This window comes from Sardina pilchardus, chromosome 15 (assembly GCF_963854185.1).
Source record: "Sardina pilchardus chromosome 15, fSarPil1.1, whole genome shotgun sequence".
NCBI lineage: Eukaryota > Metazoa > Chordata > Actinopteri > Clupeiformes > Clupeidae > Sardina > Sardina pilchardus.
In genome coordinates, this window is record NC_085008.1 from 12074265 (window position 1) to 12094926 (window position 20662).

A 20662-nucleotide genomic window follows, 5' to 3' on the forward strand; every position below is an offset into this window, starting at 1 on the left:
TGTGTGTGGTGTGTGTCTGTGTGTATGTGTGTGTGTGCACGATTTGAGACTTCGATTGAATGGCTGATGTATGTAGTATCTCTCAGCGCAGAGTCTTCTCTGTTGTTGGCGCTGGCTGTACTGGCCCCTGGGTGGATGTCCAGGGCTGTGGGCCTGGTCAGTCGGAGTGTGTCCGCTCATGGGTCAACTCAAACCCTTCTGTGTTTCTGATGGGATTTGAAGATGCAGCTGAGGCTGTAGACATGACTGGGATGGGGGGGATGTGACTGGGTCAGGGGGAGTTCGGCTCACACACACACACACACACACACACATATATATATATACACACACACACACACACACACACACACACACACACACACTGTTACTTCTGTGCCCTCCCCTCCAATTGCTGCACCTTGCTTGGCTTAGAAAGGTTTACTGAAGTGTTTTTACTAAGCCCACCCCCACTCTATCCTACACACACACACACACACACACACACACACACACACACACTCAATCTTACCACCTCAGCACAGCAGTGCTGGGCAGGAAGTGGTTTATTTATCTGAGCCAGCTGAGCCGAGCAGCTCCGGAGGAGAAATATGGCAGCCCAGTGTACTGCCAGGAGGGGAGCTGAGGGGACAAGCTACTGTTGGCACACACACACACACACACACACACACACACATGCACACACACTCCACACACCCCACAATCACACTGGCCAAGCGAAACCACAACAGCATCAACATCTTCTTTCTATTCCTGTCAGCTGTTGTGTCAGCAGCATGATCGTTATTTCTTTTTTTTTTTTCTTGAGTGTTTGTACAGCAAATAGAGGTGACACCACACCGAGCACGTCCGCAAGTCAGGAGACAGCCTCTCCGCACACACACACACACACACACTCACACACACACACACACACACACACACACACTGTCTACACACCCATGCATGGGAGAGGATGACATTGTGTGTGATGATGACCTCCTTTTGAGCGGTGGTGTGTGTGTGCTCTCTTGCTTTTAGTTTGTAAATGTATTATAGAAAGTGGATGTGTGCTTGTGCATGAGGGATTGTGTGTGTGTGTGTGTGAGAGGTGGTGTGCGGTGTCCTCTTGAGTGGTGGAATTGGGGATTTCCAGCTCAGCAGGAGGCCGGACTGGATGTCTCCTCTAATCGGGCCGGCCGGTGCTCTCCGCCCCGTCCACTTCCTGTGGGCCCGCTCCGCCACGTCACGCCAGTCACGACATGTCACACGCCACCGCACCGCACCGCACCGCAATCATACCTCCTTATGTGTGTCTGATTTACTGCTTCAGCTTCTCTACAGACACTTTCAGAGACATGCACACACACTGCTTGTGTGTGTGTGCGTGTGTGTGTGTGTGTGTGTGTGTGTGTGCGTGCTCACACGCATGTGTGGTGAGGAAACAGGCAGGATATCTTAAGTATGCCTCTGGAGCAGTCATGTAATGGAACATCAAAAGACTAAATTCTCTCTCTCTCTCTCTCTCTCTCTCTCTCTCTCTCTCTCTCTCTCTCTCTCTCTCTCTCAGCTCTTCCTCCTAAGCCGGCCAAGCCCATGACGCCGGTGAGCAGTAACGGGGTGAAGGAGGGCGCCAGCCAATCGCTACAGGAGGCCGAATGGTACTGGGGAGACATATCGAGGTGAGACCCTTCTCACACACACACACACACACACACACGCACACACAAAAGATGCTGTTGGTGTGTAAGTGGCGTTCAAAGTCTGAAAGCATAAATGCGCCCATCCAGAAGTTTATTTCTCTTTTTAGGATCAGGTGTTTCTTCCAGCACTCAGTTGAGCTCCTTCAAACCGCTCTCTTGACATTCTTCGCTTCTTCACGTTTGCTCCGGGGCCTTGGCCACACAAGCCCTCTCTATGAGCCCCCTCCCCAGCCTCAGACTGAAGGGCCTTCTCTCAGCCCCCCCCCCTCCCCATCAAAGCTCAGGAGGCCATTTAGGGTGACACCTTTAAGAGGCAGCTGCTCATCAAGCAATTTCCTCTCCCCAAAAAGCCTCTCCCTGTCCCTCATACCGGCCATGAAAGCCTGCCAGTGAACTTCTCCCTCTCCATCTCTCCCTCCCTCCCTCGTTCTCTCTCGCTCGCTCACCCCCACAGGCATGACTGTCTGGCAGCTGCTCTAGATTAACAAGATGGGGGGAGTGTAGGGCAGAATAAATAGAGAGAGAGAGAGAGCGCGAGAGAGAGGGAGAAAAGAGAGAGAGAGAAATCCTGGGATGGTACAGACTGATTTCAACACCCTTTTTAACAGATTAAAGTGCCCAGTCTGACCCATTTGAGCTCGCTGTGTGTGTGTGTGTGTGTGTGTGTGTGAGAATTTGCATGCATTTGTGCCTGTGATTGTGAAGCTCAGACACAGGCTAAAGCTGCTCAAAGACATCTGGAGTATCCAGAGAGTGTGTACACTACACACACACATGCATGCACACGCCTGCACATGCATACACACACACGTGCATGCTTTCACACACACTCTCCTGTCGGGCCTCAAGAAATGAAGCGACCCTCAAGACCTACTGCAGTCATGCGGGTAGCCAGACTGGGTCTGAGCATGTAGCAGTGAGGGAGGGGGGGGGTAACACAATAGCAGGGTCACTCAACCAGCAGCTTCATGCTGCAACCTCAGTGGTCTACACCAAAGTGGCACTCACAGCCAGAAAATACATAGTGCACTATATAATCATGACTACAGAATACTATGTAAAGTGTGTACGAGGCACAATGCTCAGGGAGTGTGTGTGCGTGCGTGTGTGTGTGTGGGTCAGTGGGCTGCTGTGTGTGCGTGTGTGCGTGTGTGTGTGTGTGTGTGTGTGTGTGTGTGGGTCAGTGGGCTGCTGTGCGTGTGTGTGTGTGTGTGGGTCAGTGGGCTGCTGTGTGTGTATGTGTATGTGTGTGTGTGTGTGTGTGTGTGCACGTGTGCGTGTGTGTGTGTGTGTGCGCGTGTGTGTGTGTGTGTGGGTCAGTGGGCTGCTGTGGGCAGCTCCACAGCTCTGGCTACATGTGTGGTAATCTGGAGCCTGGCGTGGCGTCTGCAGTGTTGGCTCGGCTTCACTTTCACGCTCTGATTGCTCACATGATTCAGCAGCCCTTTTATGTGTGCGCCCCAACTAGGGCAGGCTACCACACACACACACACACACACACACACACTTCTGGTTGAGTCGGAGGTACCTGGGAAGGGTGTATAGTCGGCCCCTATTCCCTGTGCTTCAGTGCTGCCTGGAGGGGCGTCTGTCTGTCTGTCTGCCTGCCTCTCTCACCCTCAGGTGCATCATGGGAGATGGTGCCGAAGCAGCGCTGTGTCATCGCCTGCTCTCCTCTCACTTCCCTCCATCCCTCCCTCCCTCCCTCCATCCCTCCATCCCTCGCTTCCTCGCTCTCCCCAGCCTGAGGCTAAATATAGGCCAGCCACAGGGAGGTCAGCTGAGCAGACAGGCCAGGAAGTAGAGGAGAGGAGAAGGAGAGGGAGGAGAAGAGTGTGTGTCTGAGAGAGAGGGAGAGGAGCAGAGTGTGTGTCTGAGAGAGAGAGGGAGAGGAGCAGAGTGTGTGTCTGAGGAATAGAGGGAGGGAGAAGACTGTGTGTCTGAGAAAGAGGGAGGGAGAAGAGAGAGAGATAGGAGGAGGATAGGAGAGAAGAGTAGAGAAGCTACAGCAGCTTCAGCAGGAAACGTGACCTGAGGGAGAGAGAGAGAGAGAAGGGGGGAGAAAGAGTTTGAGCAGTGCGATGGCAGACTGGAGAACACATGTGGGCCGAGTCTCTTTGGCAGACAGTGTGACCCAACACAGCAGCAGCAGGAGGAGGAGGAGGAGGAGTGGAGGAGGAGGAGGAGGAGGAGGAGGAGGAGGGGAGAGGGTCTGTCTGCTCCTCGGACTCACAAGGCTAGGGCAGAGAGGGGGGACTGGCCTCAGGGGTCAGTACCCTTGGACAGTGGGAGTGCTCACTAAGCTTGCTGTGTGTGTGTGTGTGTGTGTGTGTTAGATGGACGGGGCTCTACCATCCATCCCAGAGCGTCCCCAGCCTAGACGGCTACAGCAGACTGTGTGGTCACAGGCCAGTGGCTGCTCTTCCAGCCACCCCAAACACAGACGTCTCGGTGTGTGTGTGTGTGTGTGTGTGTGTGGAGCGGGGAGACCAAGTGGGAAGCCTTTGTTTCTTACCTGTACCTGCTAATTACTCCGTGACTTCACTTTGTCTGCCATCTGTGCACTGACCCAGTCTCTCCCTCTTTTTCTCTCCCTCCCTCTCTCCTCTCTTCTCTCTCTCTCCTCCCGTCTGTAGGGAAGAGGTAAACGATAAGCTGAGAGACATGCCAGATGGGACCTTCCTGGTGCGGGACGCCTCCACTAAAATGCAGGGTGACTACACGCTAACACTGAGGTACGCCGCTCTCACAGCACACTTGCTAAACACCACACTACCGCCATTTCCCACTGTTAGCCGCGGCTGATACAGCGATTTTGCTAGATTTCTTCAGCTATGAGGTTAATACGCGGTAAAAATAGTTTTATTTATTTTAACTTCCATAAAACACTGTCCTGCAGCTTATGCACAAAGCGGCTAATACACAGGAAATGACTTAAAACAGAAGCATTCTTTTCCGGATTTATTCGCTAGCATGTTTTGTGTGACTGTCCACCCCCACTGACCTGTCCGTCCCACTGACCGGTGCTGCTCTGGCCCACAGGAAAGGTGGGAACAACAAGCTGATCAAGATCTACCACCGGGACGGGAAGTACGGCTTCTCGGACCCGCTCACCTTCGGCTCAGTGGTGGAGCTGATCAGCCACTACAGGCACGAGTCTCTGGCCCAGTACAACACCAAGCTAGACGTCAAGCTCATGTACCCCATCTCCAGATTCCAGCAGGTACGGACACACACACACACATGGAAACACACACGCGCAAACACACACATACACACACACACCCATACAAACACACACACAAACACGCAAACACACACGGACAAACACACACACACACACACACAGATACAAACACACACACAAACATGTAAACACACACACACACACACCCATACTCTCTCTTTCTCTCTCCCTACTCCTTTCATTTCTGCTCTCCCATTCATCCTTCGTTCCAAACGAGGGAATGCTGAGGCAGCAGGTTCATGTGGAATAAAATACAAGCTGTCACTCAGAGCAACAGCCCTGTGCACTTGCACACACATGCACACAGCCACACATGCACACACACACACCTTACACACATGCACACACACACACAGACAGGGAGAATAAATAATCACATGTATCCACACTGCAGAGGTTTTTTCTTTTTCCCTCATTCCGCTCCGAGCACTGCTGGCATCTGTCCCACGCACTCAGGTGTTCATTATTCAGAGGCACACACACACACCGGCAGAAACCCCACTGCTTAGGGGACCTGCACTCTTATTAATGATTCCTGGAGAAAAAAAAATATCCCCGCACTGTAAGCAAAATCTACGGCACCGTGAGCAGTTTTCCTCAACCCCGTACATCACGGTCCTCAGCAGTGAATATCAATAACCGCCTTTTTCTCTCTCTCTCTTTCCCTCTCTCTTTTCCCCTCTCTCTCTCTCTCTCACACACTCTCTCCCTCCCCCTCTCCTCTCCTCTGCGCTCCCCTTTCTCCCGCTCCAGGACCAGCTGGTGAAGGAGGACAACATTGACGCGGTGGGGAAGAAGCTGCAGGAGTATCACAATCAGTATCAGGAGAAGAGTAAAGAGTACGACCGGCTGTACGAGGAGTACACCAAAACCTCACAGGTACGGAGCGCAACGCACACCGTAACACACTCACACACACTCACACACACACACACTTGTGTTGGAGTGCTCTGGTTCTTCACGGGCACGGGAGTCACCTGGTGTGTGTTCTTGCGTCTCTCTCTCTCTCTCTGTAGGAGATTCAGATGAAGCGGACGGCCATCGAGGCCTTCAACGAGACCATCAAGATCTTCGAGGAGCAGTGCCACACGCAGGAGCGCTACAGCAAAGAGTACATCGAGCGCTTCCGCCGCGAGGGCAACGACAAGGAGATTGAGCGGTGAGTGACCACTCCACTAGCGGGACACAGGATGGACGCTGTGTGTCTGTAGGATTAGGGCAGCGACCTCAGGCACGTGCCCAATCGATGTGTTGTTAGCGGTCAGCGCGGGTTTCAGTGCTGACCTCTCCTCTGCCCCCTCCCAGGATCATGATGAACTACGAGAAGCTCAAGTCTCGGCTGGGCGAGATCCACGACAGCAAGATCCGGCTGGAGCAGGACCTGAAGACCCAGGCCATGGACAACCGCGAGACCGACAAGAAGATGAACAGCCTGAAACCGGACCTCATACAACTACGCAAGATCAGGGACCAGTACCTTGTGTGAGTATGGGACCCAGAGCTGGGGCCTTGGGGAGTGGGGGTAGGGCTTGGACTAGGGGGAGAATATTTTTGATATGCATGGCTGTAGTAGCTGTAATGAGTGTGTGTGGCTAGTGTGATTTGTCCTGGGGTGTGTGTGGGTCTGAGTTGCTCTGTGCGAAGGTGTGTGGAATTGTGGAATTCTTGTGGCAATACTCTGTGTGTGTGTGTAGGTGTTTGTTTCCACATGTATCAATAGTAATTTTCCTTGTTTCCTCCCTCCACCCCCCCCCCCCCCTCTCTCTCTCTCTCTCCTGATATAGCTGGCTCAATCACAAAGGTGTGCGTCAGAAACGAATTAACGACTGGCTGGGGATCAAGAATGAGAACACAGACGAGTGAGTTGGTTTACCAGGGGGGTTTCCTTTTAGCCCACAGATCAGCAGCGCATTGGGGCCACCACATCCGTCACACACACACACACACACACACACACACACACACACACACACACACACACACACACACACACACACACACACACACAGATCAGTAGCCACACATTACATACTCTACATAACAGAATGAGGACACACCGCACTGTTGTCAGTATGCATACACACTCAGATATGTACCCAGCACTCTTCAACACACACACACTCAGGAACACACCTCAGCACACATCCAACACACACTGCATATGTCCCTGGGAACAAACATGGCTCATGTTGTCATAGTGTTTCAGGTCAAAAACATTGTGTCCCTTTAACAAAAGCAAACCTGTTATCCCTGTAGTCACTTGGTCTAGCCACGACTAATCAGCATAGGTGTACCCAGGTGCGCTAAGGTGCGCCACCTGTTCTGTTTGTTAACGCCTGCTGGCCGGTCCTGTGTGCAGTGCCTACTTTGTGAGCGAGGAGGACGAGAACCTGCCCCACTACGACGAGAAGAGCTGGTTCGTGGGGGACCTGAACCGCACGCAGTCCGAGGACCTGTTGCTGGGGAAACCCGACGGAGCCTTCCTGATCCGCGAGAGCAGCAAGAAGGGCTGCTACGCCTGCTCTGTGGTGTGAGTACTCCCCTCCCACAGCACTCCTACTGGGGCACCCTGGAGCCTGAGACACCTAACACACTAATAGCCTAGTGCTAATGCTACTGTACCAGAGAGGGTTCAAGCGGAGCGGTAATGAAGGATCTTTGACTGTACTGTTGTGTTTTCTTCATCACTGTATAATCCATAATTTTATAGAAATCTAACTCTGTGGGGCACCTAGAGAGAGCACAGTCATTTACTGTGTATTATCCGCGTTGTGTATAAGCCGCAGGACAGTGTTTTATGGAAGTTAAAAGAAACAAAACCATATTAATACCACATTAACCATATTAATACCATATTAACTGCCCCCAAGTATTCGCCTCATAGCTGAAGACATGTGTTCTAATGCCGTGTGCTGTATACTCATGCTGCTCCTGTACTGTTGTGTTTTCTTCATCACTGTATAATCCCTAAGTTGTATCGAAATCTAACTCTTGTCTGTGTGTGTCTGTGTCCGTGTGTGTGTGTGTGTGTGTGTGTGTGTGTGTGCGCAGTGTGGACGGCGAGGTGAAGCATTGCGTGATCTACAGCACGCCGCGAGGCTACGGTTTCGCCGAGCCCTACAACCTGTACAGCAGCCTGAAGGAGCTGGTGCTGCACTACCACCAGACCTCCCTGGTCCAGCACAACGACTCGCTCAACGTGCGCCTCGCCTACCCAGTGTATGCACAGATGCCCTCCACGACAGCGCGCAGATGAAGCCTCCCTCCTGCCCCAGCGTAACCCCCCTCCTCCTCCTCCCCCCTCCCCCACCGGCCCGCACGCACCCACCCCCAGAGCGGGGGATGCAGGGGGCCCCTCTCCCCCCCCCACCGCCCCCGAGGAGGGAGGCCAAGAGAGAGAGAGAGAGAGAGAAACTCAGAAACACTTGCTGCGACACACACGTTAGCCACCTTGGAGTTATATATTTTTACGAGAACAATTTTTTTCGGAGGGCATTCTTTATAAAGACTGCTTGATTTGCACAAGGAGAAAAGTTTAAAAAAAAAGTTTTAAATGTTTGTGAATGTGAAAAAAAAACAGAAGGACACAGAAGACCCGAGTTCAGGTTGTAAACCCCCCCCCCATCCAACACCCCGACCCCACCCAACCCCATCCCCGCTGCTACCTAAACTCAAGCTGGGACTGTTTTTTTTTTGGTTTTTTTGTCTTTCTTTTTTTCTTTGCTTTCTTATAAATCACTCCTTTTTTTTCCGCGTGGTTTGTTTGCTCCACATAATACACGTTCTGTCTTCGCCTCCTGTCATACTCCTTCTGTTTTGATTTGGTCTGCCCGCTCTCCAGCTAAGCTAAGATGGAAAGAGAGGATAGCATCAGCTCAGTCTCCTGTTTGTCGCTTGTCGTTTATATCCCTTCTCATTCCTGCTCTCCTTTTATTGTTTTTTTTTTTTTTTTTAAAGAACTGAATAATGAAGCAAAACAAATGTAGCAAATGGAAGCCTGCCGTGTTTCCCCCAGACGACTCCCAGGTGGGGAGGGGAAAGTGGCAGGTGGGGGTGGGGAGGGGTGGGGGGGTTGATAAGAGAGCGAGTGGGCACAAGGACAAGACTGTTTTATAGTCTTAAAGATGAGGTGGGAAGAGAAGGCTGTTTTTCTACACAGTTCTAACCTTAGTGTTGGTTTTCGTTGTCCGCTTGCTGGATCCTTTTAGGTCGAGTTTGTCTTGGTGCATCGGTGTGATGCAGCGTAGAAGACGATGTTACAGTCCAGTACAGAGACCAAAGTTTGCGTGGGAGTGGGAGTGGGGTGGGGGGTAGAGTTGTCCAAGTTTTTCTTTTTGTTTGTTTGTTTTCGTTTTACTTTGTTTGTTTGCTTTTTGACATGGTTGTAGCTTTTTATTACATAGAATCTTTTAATGTTTTTCATGGGGGAAAGCGAAAGCTAGCTTAATGCTAACAGTCACATGCTGACACTCACTCTGAAGCTTGCTTTGAGTTGAATGGGAGACGCAGAGGTGACAGCCTAATCTTGAAAGCACTTAACAGCGTCTCATTTATAAGCATGCCAGTTGCAGCATTCGGGCAACCCCACCCCAAAAAAAGAAAAACCTCCCTGACCTGGCAAGTGAAGGAACTCGCTGAAAATCCTCTTGTAGGAGAGACTTTTATTTAGCTTTTCCAAGTGTCCAGATATGCTAATGTCTGTTTCCAGGAAGTACTCCTGGACTAGTATGTATCCCTAACGACTGAGTGACTTTGAGATCCTCAGTGCAGTGTACATGGCCGGTTCAAAGGTTCAGCATGTGAAGGAGACTTGAGTGCTTTTTTTTTCGAACACAGAAACTAAGGAAAAAAACTTGAAGCTTACAGTTCAGCAGGTGTTAGATATCTGGCCCAGACCTGCTCTGTGGCACAGACATCTAGATTATCATTTACCCCCCCACACACACACACTTTTATTTAGTTCTTCAACAGAAAACGACTCCAGCTTTTTTTTGTCTCTTTTTACTGGTGCTTGACTTTTGTAACCAGTGACCACGTTACGTTTTGGCTGCCTGTTGAAAGATTTAAAAGAAAAAAAGAGAAAAATGAAAAAAAAATGTCACAACAATAAAACTTTTTCAAACCTGAACAAACTCAATAATGATCACCTGCTCAGTGTACGTTTTTTTTCCCATCATGCTTGCATTGAACTGAACCTTCTGTCTTTTTTTTTTTGCTGCTGGCTGCTGGGCCTGGCTTCTCGAGCACCAGCCGTTTGTCCTCCCTCAGTGGCTCTGCTGGGCTCTCTTTCTTTTTCTTTTTCTTTTTCTTCACTCTGCACTCTGATCTCTCCATTCAGAGGATCTGCAGACAGTCCCAAGTAGCATTTAACAGCCACAGTCATGCGCTCTCAACCCCAACCCATCTCTCAGGTGGTGTGTGTGTGTGTGTGTGTGTGTGTGTGTGAGCCCTGCTGCATGTGGTCAGCACTGCTCCCGCTGTCGGGATCTGGTCTCAGACGTCTCAGACACTGGGCCTGTGCGCAGACTGCACGCACGCACACACACACACACACACACACACACACACAGACTGCTTATGGGCTCACACCACACCCATCAACCACAGGCTCCTCATTAGTAGCAGCAGCCAGTGGAGAGGAAAAGAGAGGGGGGGGGGGGGGGGGTGAGGGCCTGTGTGTGGTGTGGGATGAACCAGCCTGGACTGTACAGTATGTTCAGGAGCCAGCTGATGTGTGCGTTGGCCTTTCGTGCCCCTAGTCGCCCACCCCCAGCCCCACCACCCAGCACCAGCAGCGCTCCACCCCTGGCTCGTGGTGGTGAGATAAGCCAGACGTGCGGTGGGGGGAGGGTGGAGAGAGCTGGACCTTCCCATAGCCACAGCCCTCTGATGGAAACCACATGCCAGAGCAGCATGTGACCACCCCGCCAGTGGGCCCAGACGGCTGAGCCTGAGCTCTCTCTCTCGCTCTCGCTCGCTCTCTCTCTCGCTCTCTCTCTCTCTCTCTCTCTCTCTCTCTCTCTCTCTCTCTCTCTCTCTCTCTCTCTCTCTCTCTCTCTCTGGGTGTTTCTGTTCCTCCCCTCCACTCGTGTCTCTCTCCCCCTCGCTGCACCGCGGGCCTCTGGGCGGCTGAGTCAGGGCTTTTTTGTTCCCCTCCACTAACTTTGTGGGGATGGTTGCGGGGCATGAGGTGTGTGTGTGTGTAAACAGGTGGGAATCCGATTGAAGGGAGCTTTTTGTCTCCTCCACGCGCTCGTCTCCTCGCTCACGGCTGCCCCGGTTTCAAACGTGAGCACTAGTCCAGTCAGTCAGGTGGGGTTTGGGGTTTATTTTCTTCGTTTTTGGTCGGTTTTTTTTTTTTCTTTTTGAAGCAAGTCGGTTTGTAAGCTCACTCACGTGGTCGTCTGTGGCCACGCTGAGACGGATACTTTGGTACTCTACCTGTCACAGGTGGACTTCAGGCGCCTGCACAGGCCTCGTCACAGTGGTGGTGATCAACCAAGCTGGTGGAACTCCAGCGCTCGAAACCAGCGGACATTATATCCCAAGTTCAGTACCCTTCACTCCTGTGTGTCTGCTGGAGCAGGTTAACACTTTTTAGAACACTTTTTTTTTTTTCTTGATTTTTGTTTTATGATGATTATTGTTTTAAAACCAGGGCCTCAGAAAGGGTCCTCTCTTGAACTATACTTGAACTATTGCATTTCTCACTGTTGAATGTCTTTGTATTGCTTATACATACATATATGAAAGAGAAAGAGATCCTCTTTGTTCTATGGTCAAAGCAGGTTAGGCTTTTTAAAAATATATATATGGAAGATAAGAAAAAGTTGTTTGAAGACATGGAATTCTTGTATTTGCCTCCTTGTGAGGAAGAAAGGAGAATCTTTTTTGTTCTCCTTGTAAAACCCTGGAGACTTAAATCGGGAGAGTTTTGGAAGAGCGTTCTTTCATTCTTCTGAGGCTGTCTTGATCCTGCATCCTGATGCATTTGAGTTGAGACAACTCTCTTCACTTCACCATAGCTGTTTTCTTCCCCCCTTTTGTACCCCCCTCCTATCATGTCACCTCCGTCATCGAGACCAAAGAATTTAGTTTGGACCCATTTTAAATCCCAAGCAACAGAAGTCTCAAAGGGACCCACTTTAGATTTGATTCATGCTCTTTCTTTTCATTGCCTTGTTTCCATGAGAACTCAGCACATTGATGTCATAGGTGTACAGTTGTTACAGTTTTGTACCCCTCTGCTTATCTGCTCTTAGTAGTGAACTAATATTGACAAACAAAAGAAAAGAACTAAAGATGACATTCTTATTATTTGTCACAATAAAAGTTATGATTGGAAGATTACTTTTTTTCTCTAATTTAGATTTCTTTCTACATCAGGTAAAGACTCTTACACTGCAGTGTGAGTGCGATTTGCCGTTCAGATCTCCTGGCTGAGGTTGTTTAGTGGAGGTGACTTGTAGGTCTCCTGTACAGGAATGGGACATTAGCCATCTTTCCTGGCTGGGTCTTCCTCACAGGGTAGCCAACAGAAGAGATTGATTTTTAACTGTGTCAGCCACTTGACAGTGTTTCAGCATCTTTTGAGTGCCATTGGCATTATAACTTTTCATTTTCTTTTGCCACTATCTGTCCACTCTATTTGATCTATTCATCTAACGTCATTTCAGTTTGTCAAAACTCCCAGCAGTCCAACCATTAGAGATATTACAGTCTTCATTTGCACACTTTGATCTAGCTGGAGACGTTGTTGCCATTTCTTGCTGCTTTGGATTTTTTAAATTTTTTTTTTTTTTTAAGCCCCCCACCCCAACACGTCATTTTTGTGGTATGTCTTCAACAGAAATGTGATTGTCATTCTCTGGGGATTAAAAGCAGGGTGCTTTGTTAAAAAAAAAAAAATGTCTTGTCCCACTCCATAAAAGCATGCAATTCTCCCATTTTAGTCTTCTACACACAAACAGACACAGACACAAACAGCCGTCAGGTTTCAGGGACAAAGAGTATAGCGTCTGGGCTTTGTATACAAGTGTGTTTACAAGAGAAAACTGCATATGTTTTCTTTTTTCTTTTTATTCAGTTGAGGGATTGGGAAAAGGAGATACAAAAAGAAACCAAGAAAAAGCTAAAATATGGTGCATTTAGAATCTCAAGGGTTTTGAACACAAACCAAAACTTCTTTCTTTTTCCTCTCCAAATGTCACCATGTGTCACCGTAGGAGTCCATGTAAGAGAAGGCTCAAAACTCAAAATGGCTGTTTCTCTGCTAAGAGGAGGTGATTGGAAAGGTTTTTGTTTTGTTTTGTTTTGTTTTTCTTCAGGACTGTTAAATAGCAATGTCTGTTCTCCTGGCTCATGTGCAACGTTTCTGCAAAGTTTTATTTGCAGTCTGGTTTGAATATATGTGGCAATTCTCACCAAACCGGGAGTCTCACAGAGCTCTTAACCCCAGCACAGCTTCATATGGAGTAAAGCTTTGTATAAGGATTCAAATTTCAAACTCAAACTTATACATAAAAAATGTAAAAAAAATAAAATAGAAAAAGAGTAAAAAAAATTATAAAATGAATAATAAATAAAAAATGGTATCACACTCTCCCCTCCCCTTTTGACATAAGTACAAACCCAGCATGCTTCTTTGGTACTGTTGACTGTTGTTTTTTTGTGTATAAAAGAAAAATATGAAAAAAAGGTGTTTTGAAAAAGCAAAACTGTTATTTGTCTGTTTATGGTGTATTCCAAACTGACTTAAGTATAGCTGATTTTTTAAAAAGCACTCACAACAGCTTTTTCCTGCAACAACCTAGAGAGGCCTGTCTGAGGCGGCAGCCACGAGATGCGTGACTCTGTCCTCTAAAATACTGAGAAAGAGGGGTGACAGGAGAGCAATACACACACACAAACACACTGAATGTTTGGCCTCACCTCTCCATTTTCATGTTGCGTGGATCTCTCTCTTTTTTTTTTTTGTTGCCGGTTTTGAATGTGTCGGAAACAGTGTTCACGTCACGACCACTATCTTCAGCTATCAACTAACACCAGCACTCTGTGTTTTGGTTTATCACAGCCACAAAAAAAAGTCCAAAACATCTCACCAAGACTCTTGTGAGCAATAAAGTCACTTGTGTCCCAGTCAGCTGATTGGACTGAAATATCTCACAAACGTGCTTCCTGGCTTCAATAACCCCCTGGCCCTGTCTCATCTCACCACCACCTGTCTGTGATGGCTCTGGTGACAGACTTTGTTTGGGGAATCCTCTTTCTCAGTATTTCCACAAACTCACCCCTGCTTCAGGCTTGTAGGTATCCTTCAGTTACCATTTTGACATCACAGTACAATATTTTGTTGTATCTGTTTCAATAGTTTGTATTGGTTGTAGAATCTCCATTTGTCATGAACTACAGTATGTTCAGTGGAACTTCACAATTATACGTTTCTCTCGCAGAAATAAAGAAATATTTTGTTCAAACTTTTCTCTGTGTCTGGATGATTTTCATGTGGTCATGTTGCACTGGCACTAGGTCAGTCTGGAGATGTTCGAATAGATTCTTGTCACTGTCGTCCTGTCAACCTCACAGTCCAGCAAAGGCCTTTTAAGGACACAATCTTACTTTTTTGGGCTATTCATCAACGGCAGGAGTTCTTCTCCCGTAGCTCAGAATTAGACGTCCCCCTGCACTCTGTCTAGCCTTCTCTCCGCAGCCTCCCCAATTTGGAGCTCCATAATTAAGGGCGGCAGAAGCAGCCAGGGCCGTGGTAATTATGCCAGCCTCCTGTAACACTGGAGCTGCTGAAGCATGGAGCTTTGTGAGCCATTTGAAATGTCTTACTCCCCAGTGATGTCTGCCCATCACTTTAAGTCACCCTTTCCCCATTTTTGGCACGATTTTTGCTCTCTCTCTCTCTCTCTCTCTCTCTCTCTCTCTCTCTCTCTCTCTCTTCATCACTTTAAGTTACCTTTCCCCATTTTTGGCACATTTTTTGCACACTCTACAGACTCCACATTACTACCTCACTTGCTGACTTTTTTTTTATCTGTCACGGTTTGATTTCTGTCCACCCCTCCTTCTTTCCTGGACAGACACACAGAGCTCCCAAGCCACTTGAGATGTTACTTGTCATGGTCCATGCAATAGATACTGCTATATGGGGCACTATGGTGGCACAGCTGCCAGTGGTCTCCAGCTGCCAGTGGCCAGAGGACTTTAGTGAAAGTAATAATTGTAATAATTGTTACAGTGAATTGAGGGAATTTGTCCTTTGTGAATTCCGACTTCAGTCAATTGTGACTAAATTGTCATTTTTATAGGAAGTTAATGTGGATAAGGGGCATGAGAGGCAGGGAAATTCATTTTGTTTTATGCTACTGTATAATAATGTAAAAAAATCGACGAATATAATACCGCATGTTACTGTATAGCACCAAGGAGAGATTGTTTGGCACAATTATTCTCCATTTTGATTAATAACATTTCACTGTTTCCCATTCATTTCATCAAGTCAAAAAGTCTGACAATGGCACCCAAGGACAACATGCCAAGTGGTTACACAAGAGGCTCACCATGCAGGACTCAAATATTTGAGCTTGCGTGGGCACCAATGTATGCAGCAGCGTCGTCTACAGAGTCGTCTACTCCACTCTGCTCTGCTCTGCTCTGCTGTGCTCACTGTTTCCAGGCCATGAGCAGTCAGGGGGTGCCTCTCAACATCCCTCCTTGATCCTCGATGCTCGGTCCTCCAGGCTCGTTCCCACTGATCTATAACTAACACTGGATAGACTATCCCACTAGTTGCCGCCCCATCATTCTTTATTTAGATCAGTGAGGACGAGGACCGAGGAAGGAAGGGAGGATCCATAAAAGACAAATGAGAGGCGCCCAGGGTGTCTGTTTCTTTGCAGACAGGGCAGTGCAGAGCTACTGGACCGTGAGCCACATGGCAGATTGGCTCCAGTCTGAGCAGCAGGTCAGATAAGGGAAAGAGAAATGTTAAAGGGCGGAGGGGGAAGGGGGGGAGGGGGAGGCTGAAGCGGTAAGGAAGGTGTTGTTTGCTTTTGTTGTTGGTGGTGATGATGTGATGGGCAGGAGGGTCCTTTAATTTCACTATGATTGGCTTTACTGCTTTACCTATGCTTTATTCATGCTTTGAGTAGTGGAGAGAAAAGAGAAATAGGACCTCAGGAGATGTGTATGTAGCCTACTTACTCGTGTGTGTGTGTGTGTGTGTGTGTGTGTGTGTGTGTGTGTGTGTGTGTGTGTGTGTGTGTGTGTGTGTGTGTGTGTGTGTGTGTGTGTGTGAGAGAGAGTAAATGAGTGTTGCATCATTAGTCTGTATGTGTGCAAGCACTAGTGGATTCTGTATGCAGAATTTAAATTAATGTGTGTGTTGATGCATGTGTGTTATTTTAGGTTGGTGTGTGTGTGTGTGTGTGTGTGTGTGTGTGTGTGTGTGTGTGTGTGTGTGTGTGTGTGTGTGTGTGTGTGTGTTCTAAATAAATTAGAGCCAGATTGAAAGAATAATAAAGTGATAATGAGCTTGCCGCCACCCTAGTGTGCCAACCCTGGGCAAGGCTTGGCAAAAAATGCACCACCCCATAATAAGTCTTCGACATTAAATCACAAACACAGCCAGAGCCAGGCCTGTTAAAACCACACAGCGAGAGAGGGAGGGAAAAGAGAGAGAAGGGAGAGAAAGCGAGGGATAGAGAAGGATAGACAGATGAGGAAGAGTGAGAGCAGTAGGGTGACAGTGAGGGTGAGAGGAAGGGAGAGAGTCAGGAAGCCTTTGCCAGGGGGACTCTAAATAAAATATCCAATCAGCTCCAAGTCAGAGCACATCTGCGTACTGACTCGTAGGGGTGAGAATGAGATTAAAGGTGATGTTTTAGTGTAAGGTTTACAAATCATCTGAGGCATTTAAGAATATTTCAAGTCCAATTGCACATGAACACAGATGTTTAGCGTAAACTTAGTTTGACTGGAAATTAAAAAAAAAACAAAAAAAAAAAACAAAGGCAAAGCAAAGGCAACACAAAGCTTAATAGAACAAACTGTGAGTGGTGTTTGTGAAAACATGGTTGTTGCACACGCGGTGATATCAGACGTTGCGATGCTGTCATGTCTGGAGGACACAGCTCTTTTCTAGGGACATCCTACTGTCCTTCTGAGAACTGTACGGACACTCACTCATATCAGTGATATCTCTGACTGTAAGCGCACGCTTATCTGCCTGTTCTCTCACACTGCTATGAGTAAATCACTCATCACTACAGTCCAAGGCCAAGTCCTCGAAATAATGTGTCTGAGTCTGTGTTTTGTGTCCTTAATGGTTGGGAATGGGACACAGATGTACAGTACAAAGTCACATACACACACAGAAGCACACCAAAGAGTGCACATGCACATACACATACTCATACTCATACACACACACACACACACACACACACACACACACACACACACACACACACACACATACACACATACACAAAGAGAAAGATAGATAGATAGACAGAGATAGAGAGAGAGAGAGATAGATAATAGAGAGAGAGAGAGAGAGAGAGAGAGAGAGAGAGAGCTGTGGCAGTGGGCTGGCTCATTGTCAGTCAGGGCCATTGCTGGCAGCTTCATTAGTGTGAGCGAGCAGGCCAGCCATCATCAGGAGTGGAGATGAGCACTGCTGACAGCTCCCCCTGGCTAATCCATAGCGGCCAGAGGTCACCCCATCTTTACATTCTTTATCAACTCACACTCTCCAGGGGGATGCCAGCATTGAGGTGTGTGTGTTGTGTGTGTGTGTGTGTGTGTGTGTGTGTGTGTGTATGTGTTTTTGTGTGTGTGTGTGTGTGTGTGTGTGTGTGTGTGTGTGTGTGTGTGTGTGTGTGTGTGTTTGTGTGTGTGTGTGTGTGTGTGTGTGTGTGTGTGTGTGTGTGTGTGTGTGTGTGTGTGTGTGTGTGTGTGTTGGAAGGGTTTGACACCAGCCTCATCTCAAGGAATCTGACTTCTGAAAGCACAATAATGGCAAAATCGATAGCATGCGAGAGGTGCCTGCTCAATATTATGACACGCCGCTCCATACCAGTTATTAAAACGTGAGGTGCATGAGCCCACAGATTTTAATCTGAAATCCAATAATTTGGAAATAAAAAAATCTACTTTCCAGCCCAAAGCCAGATACATGAAATATAAGTGTGTATATCTGTCAACGGCATTTGTGTCGGATACACGCTTCACGCGCTGCGTGTCAGCATTATGAGTCTCGAGAGATGGAGAAGTCCAAATCAAATCAAGTGAACATATCTAGAAAAGGTCAGAAAATGGGCAAAATGATTACGAAAACATGGAGAGTCATTTCAGATGCCCTGAGGGAACCTGATGCTGTGCTGAGTTTTCTGTTTGAAGACATGTGGAGGTGGCGTGGTGATCCCCGCCCTCCATTCGCCTCTCTTTTCTCATCGCAGCAAAACTACATCTCGGTGAACAAGGCATGGGATTCCATGGGTTGGTCGGTCTGGGTTAGATTCATGAACCCACCATTGCAATTCTGTGTCTCCTAAATACCAGTCAACTTTACCTTTAACTTTAAAAACAGTTTTATTTTCACAGTTTTTTATGTTATTGTTGAGTGTTGTACTTGAGAGCAAAGGTTAACCGGAGTCAAATTCCTTGTTTGTTTACGCAAACCTGGCCAATAAAGCTGATTCTGATTCTGATATACCATAATACTCCATATCTGGGCAGCACACTACACACCATGTAGGCCCTTGTCTTCCCTGTGTCGGGACCAAGTGTGCTGAGACACCAACCCCACCCCACCCAACCCCTCCCCACCCCACCCCACTCCTCCGGTTCCCCTCCTCCCGCAGCCCTTCTTTCTCATCGCTTCTCTCGACAGGTTCCAGAGTTTGGACGCAGCCAACCACAGGCCCCATACACCATGGCTCCAGCCATAACGCTCCCATTCAGCCACCCTTGTGAAAACAGCCCCAGGTTCTCGTTTTTTTTTCTCTCTCTTTCCCTCCTTTTTCATCCATCCATTTTGCTCCCCTTTGATTTTCTGGAGCGGGAGAGGGGCCAGGAGGGTTCTTCAATGCAGGATAAATGTTGACTTTATTTCGGCGCTTTGAATTCCACACCGTATTCTGCTTGAACAGATTTGGCACTTGTGGGCCTTATAAGGCTGTGTGTGGTTGCTGGAAACGCTTCTTGCTTTTTTTCTCTCCTTTTTTACTGCTGCTGGCTTCCTGAGGTTGGCTCCCTCCAACAGGTTGGGGTCTGGATCGAGGTTCAGATCCGTCACATGGCTCACACAAGGTATAACACGTTTGGCAGGCCCACAGAGAGGAATGCTGCTCGATCTTTTCACAGAAAATTGAGAATGTTTGGTCTTCAGATGTGGGGTCCTGTTTTTATTAATTACCATGTACAGTGTTTACCAAAAATGTCCTCCATGGCTTCTAAATTAAAGTTGTCAGTTGGATCACACTTTATTCAACACTGTTCAAAAAGTTTCAGCATTACTGCCTACTTCAAAAGGAGCCCTGATCTCTGTGCTCCAGAACGAAGCATATCTGAACAGAAAGAATGCACACAGCCTCTACTATATTAGCCACAGACAGCATTTCTTGAGAGTTTATGTTGACCCCATTCCGAGCAGTTCATCCCTGGCTGTGATAGCCTTTGTGGCAGGCGCCGCTGAGTCAGGGAGCAGTGTGTTCAGGTGACGCGTGCCTGACCCGTACCGACCATCCCAAGGCTCACGGTCACTCATGTGAACACATACTGCCCGATAGCAGCGGCCGCCGCATATCTCTTCACGTACCTCAGCAAGGTTTTCCTTTCCCAGCAGGCAGACCTGTCACAATCAAGTCACAATCAAGGCTGTACCCGCCAAGTAATCAGTGAACAGGAAGAGAGTCATATTGATGAGGGGAAATGACTGAACTCCAAAAAGTTTGCATTTCAAAGCAAAGCAGTGTGTGTGTGTAAGAGAGATGAAGAGCGATGTCCATTCAAAATGGCAGTGAAATGAGATGTTAATATCCTCCTGGCCCAGTTGTAAATCATGTTTTGAGAGGTTTGTGTGTTGGCAGGCTCTTTTACTGGACCTTTGAATGTGCAGGAGACACACAGAAACATTCCACTGCATACAGAAGCTGTAGAGAGCCCGTTAACCAATAAGAATTCCTCTTCTGGAATAATGTACTGGATTTGGTACATTAGCACCCTGACTGAATGGGTCTTTCACACATAAGTATACACATACACACACCTGGTTTGGATCCTATGGCAGGGTAAGGTGTGGTCGTCAGTATCGCTGCCAAATGGAAAGCTTTAGATGTGAGCCAGTGGGATGCTAATTTACTCCAGCAGGGACAGTGGCTGGCCAGAGCGAGGGCTGAAGGATGGAAAGAGAGGGAGGGAGAAGGAGAACGAGGGAAAGGGGGAAAAGAGGATGTTGGTGTTGGCGTGAGGGCTGAGGCCTGGGGGCAGCAGCTGGGCGAGAGGAGAGAGGAGGCAGTCTGGGAGGTGAGACACACTCCGCCAGAGCGCCACGAGCGCCGCTCACCACAGACAGAGAAGGCCATTAACAAAGTCCCATGCTAGCGCACTGCGATACTACAAAATACGGTCTACGGTAAGAAGTACACTTCCAGAAGACTATGCTAACAGACAGTGGTGAACAAAGAACTGTGCTGCAGTTTTATGCTGCTTACTGACATGT

The 20662-nt window shown here is 48.2% G+C and overlaps 1 protein-coding gene across 3 annotated transcripts in view; it reads left to right on the top strand.

Annotated features, from left to right (window-relative positions):
• pik3r3b (phosphoinositide-3-kinase, regulatory subunit 3b (gamma)) overlaps window positions 1-8303 on the top strand; it is a 98245-nt gene extending 89942 nt beyond the window's left edge. For all 3 annotated transcript variants that reach the window (XM_062555680.1, XM_062555681.1, XM_062555682.1), the window contains 9 exons: window positions 1550-1661; window positions 4319-4417; window positions 4725-4905; window positions 5683-5808; window positions 5946-6088; window positions 6235-6411; window positions 6714-6788; window positions 7289-7459; window positions 7981-8303. In XM_062555680.1, coding sequence (XP_062411664.1) covers window positions 1550-1661; window positions 4319-4417; window positions 4725-4905; window positions 5683-5808; window positions 5946-6088; window positions 6235-6411; window positions 6714-6788; window positions 7289-7459; window positions 7981-8185 — 1289 coding nt within the window. In that variant the 3' untranslated portion in view covers window positions 8186-8303. The remainder of the gene's footprint in view (window positions 1-1549; window positions 1662-4318; window positions 4418-4724; window positions 4906-5682; window positions 5809-5945; window positions 6089-6234; window positions 6412-6713; window positions 6789-7288; window positions 7460-7980) is intronic.
• The last annotated feature ends 12359 nt before the right edge of the window (window positions 8304-20662 follow it).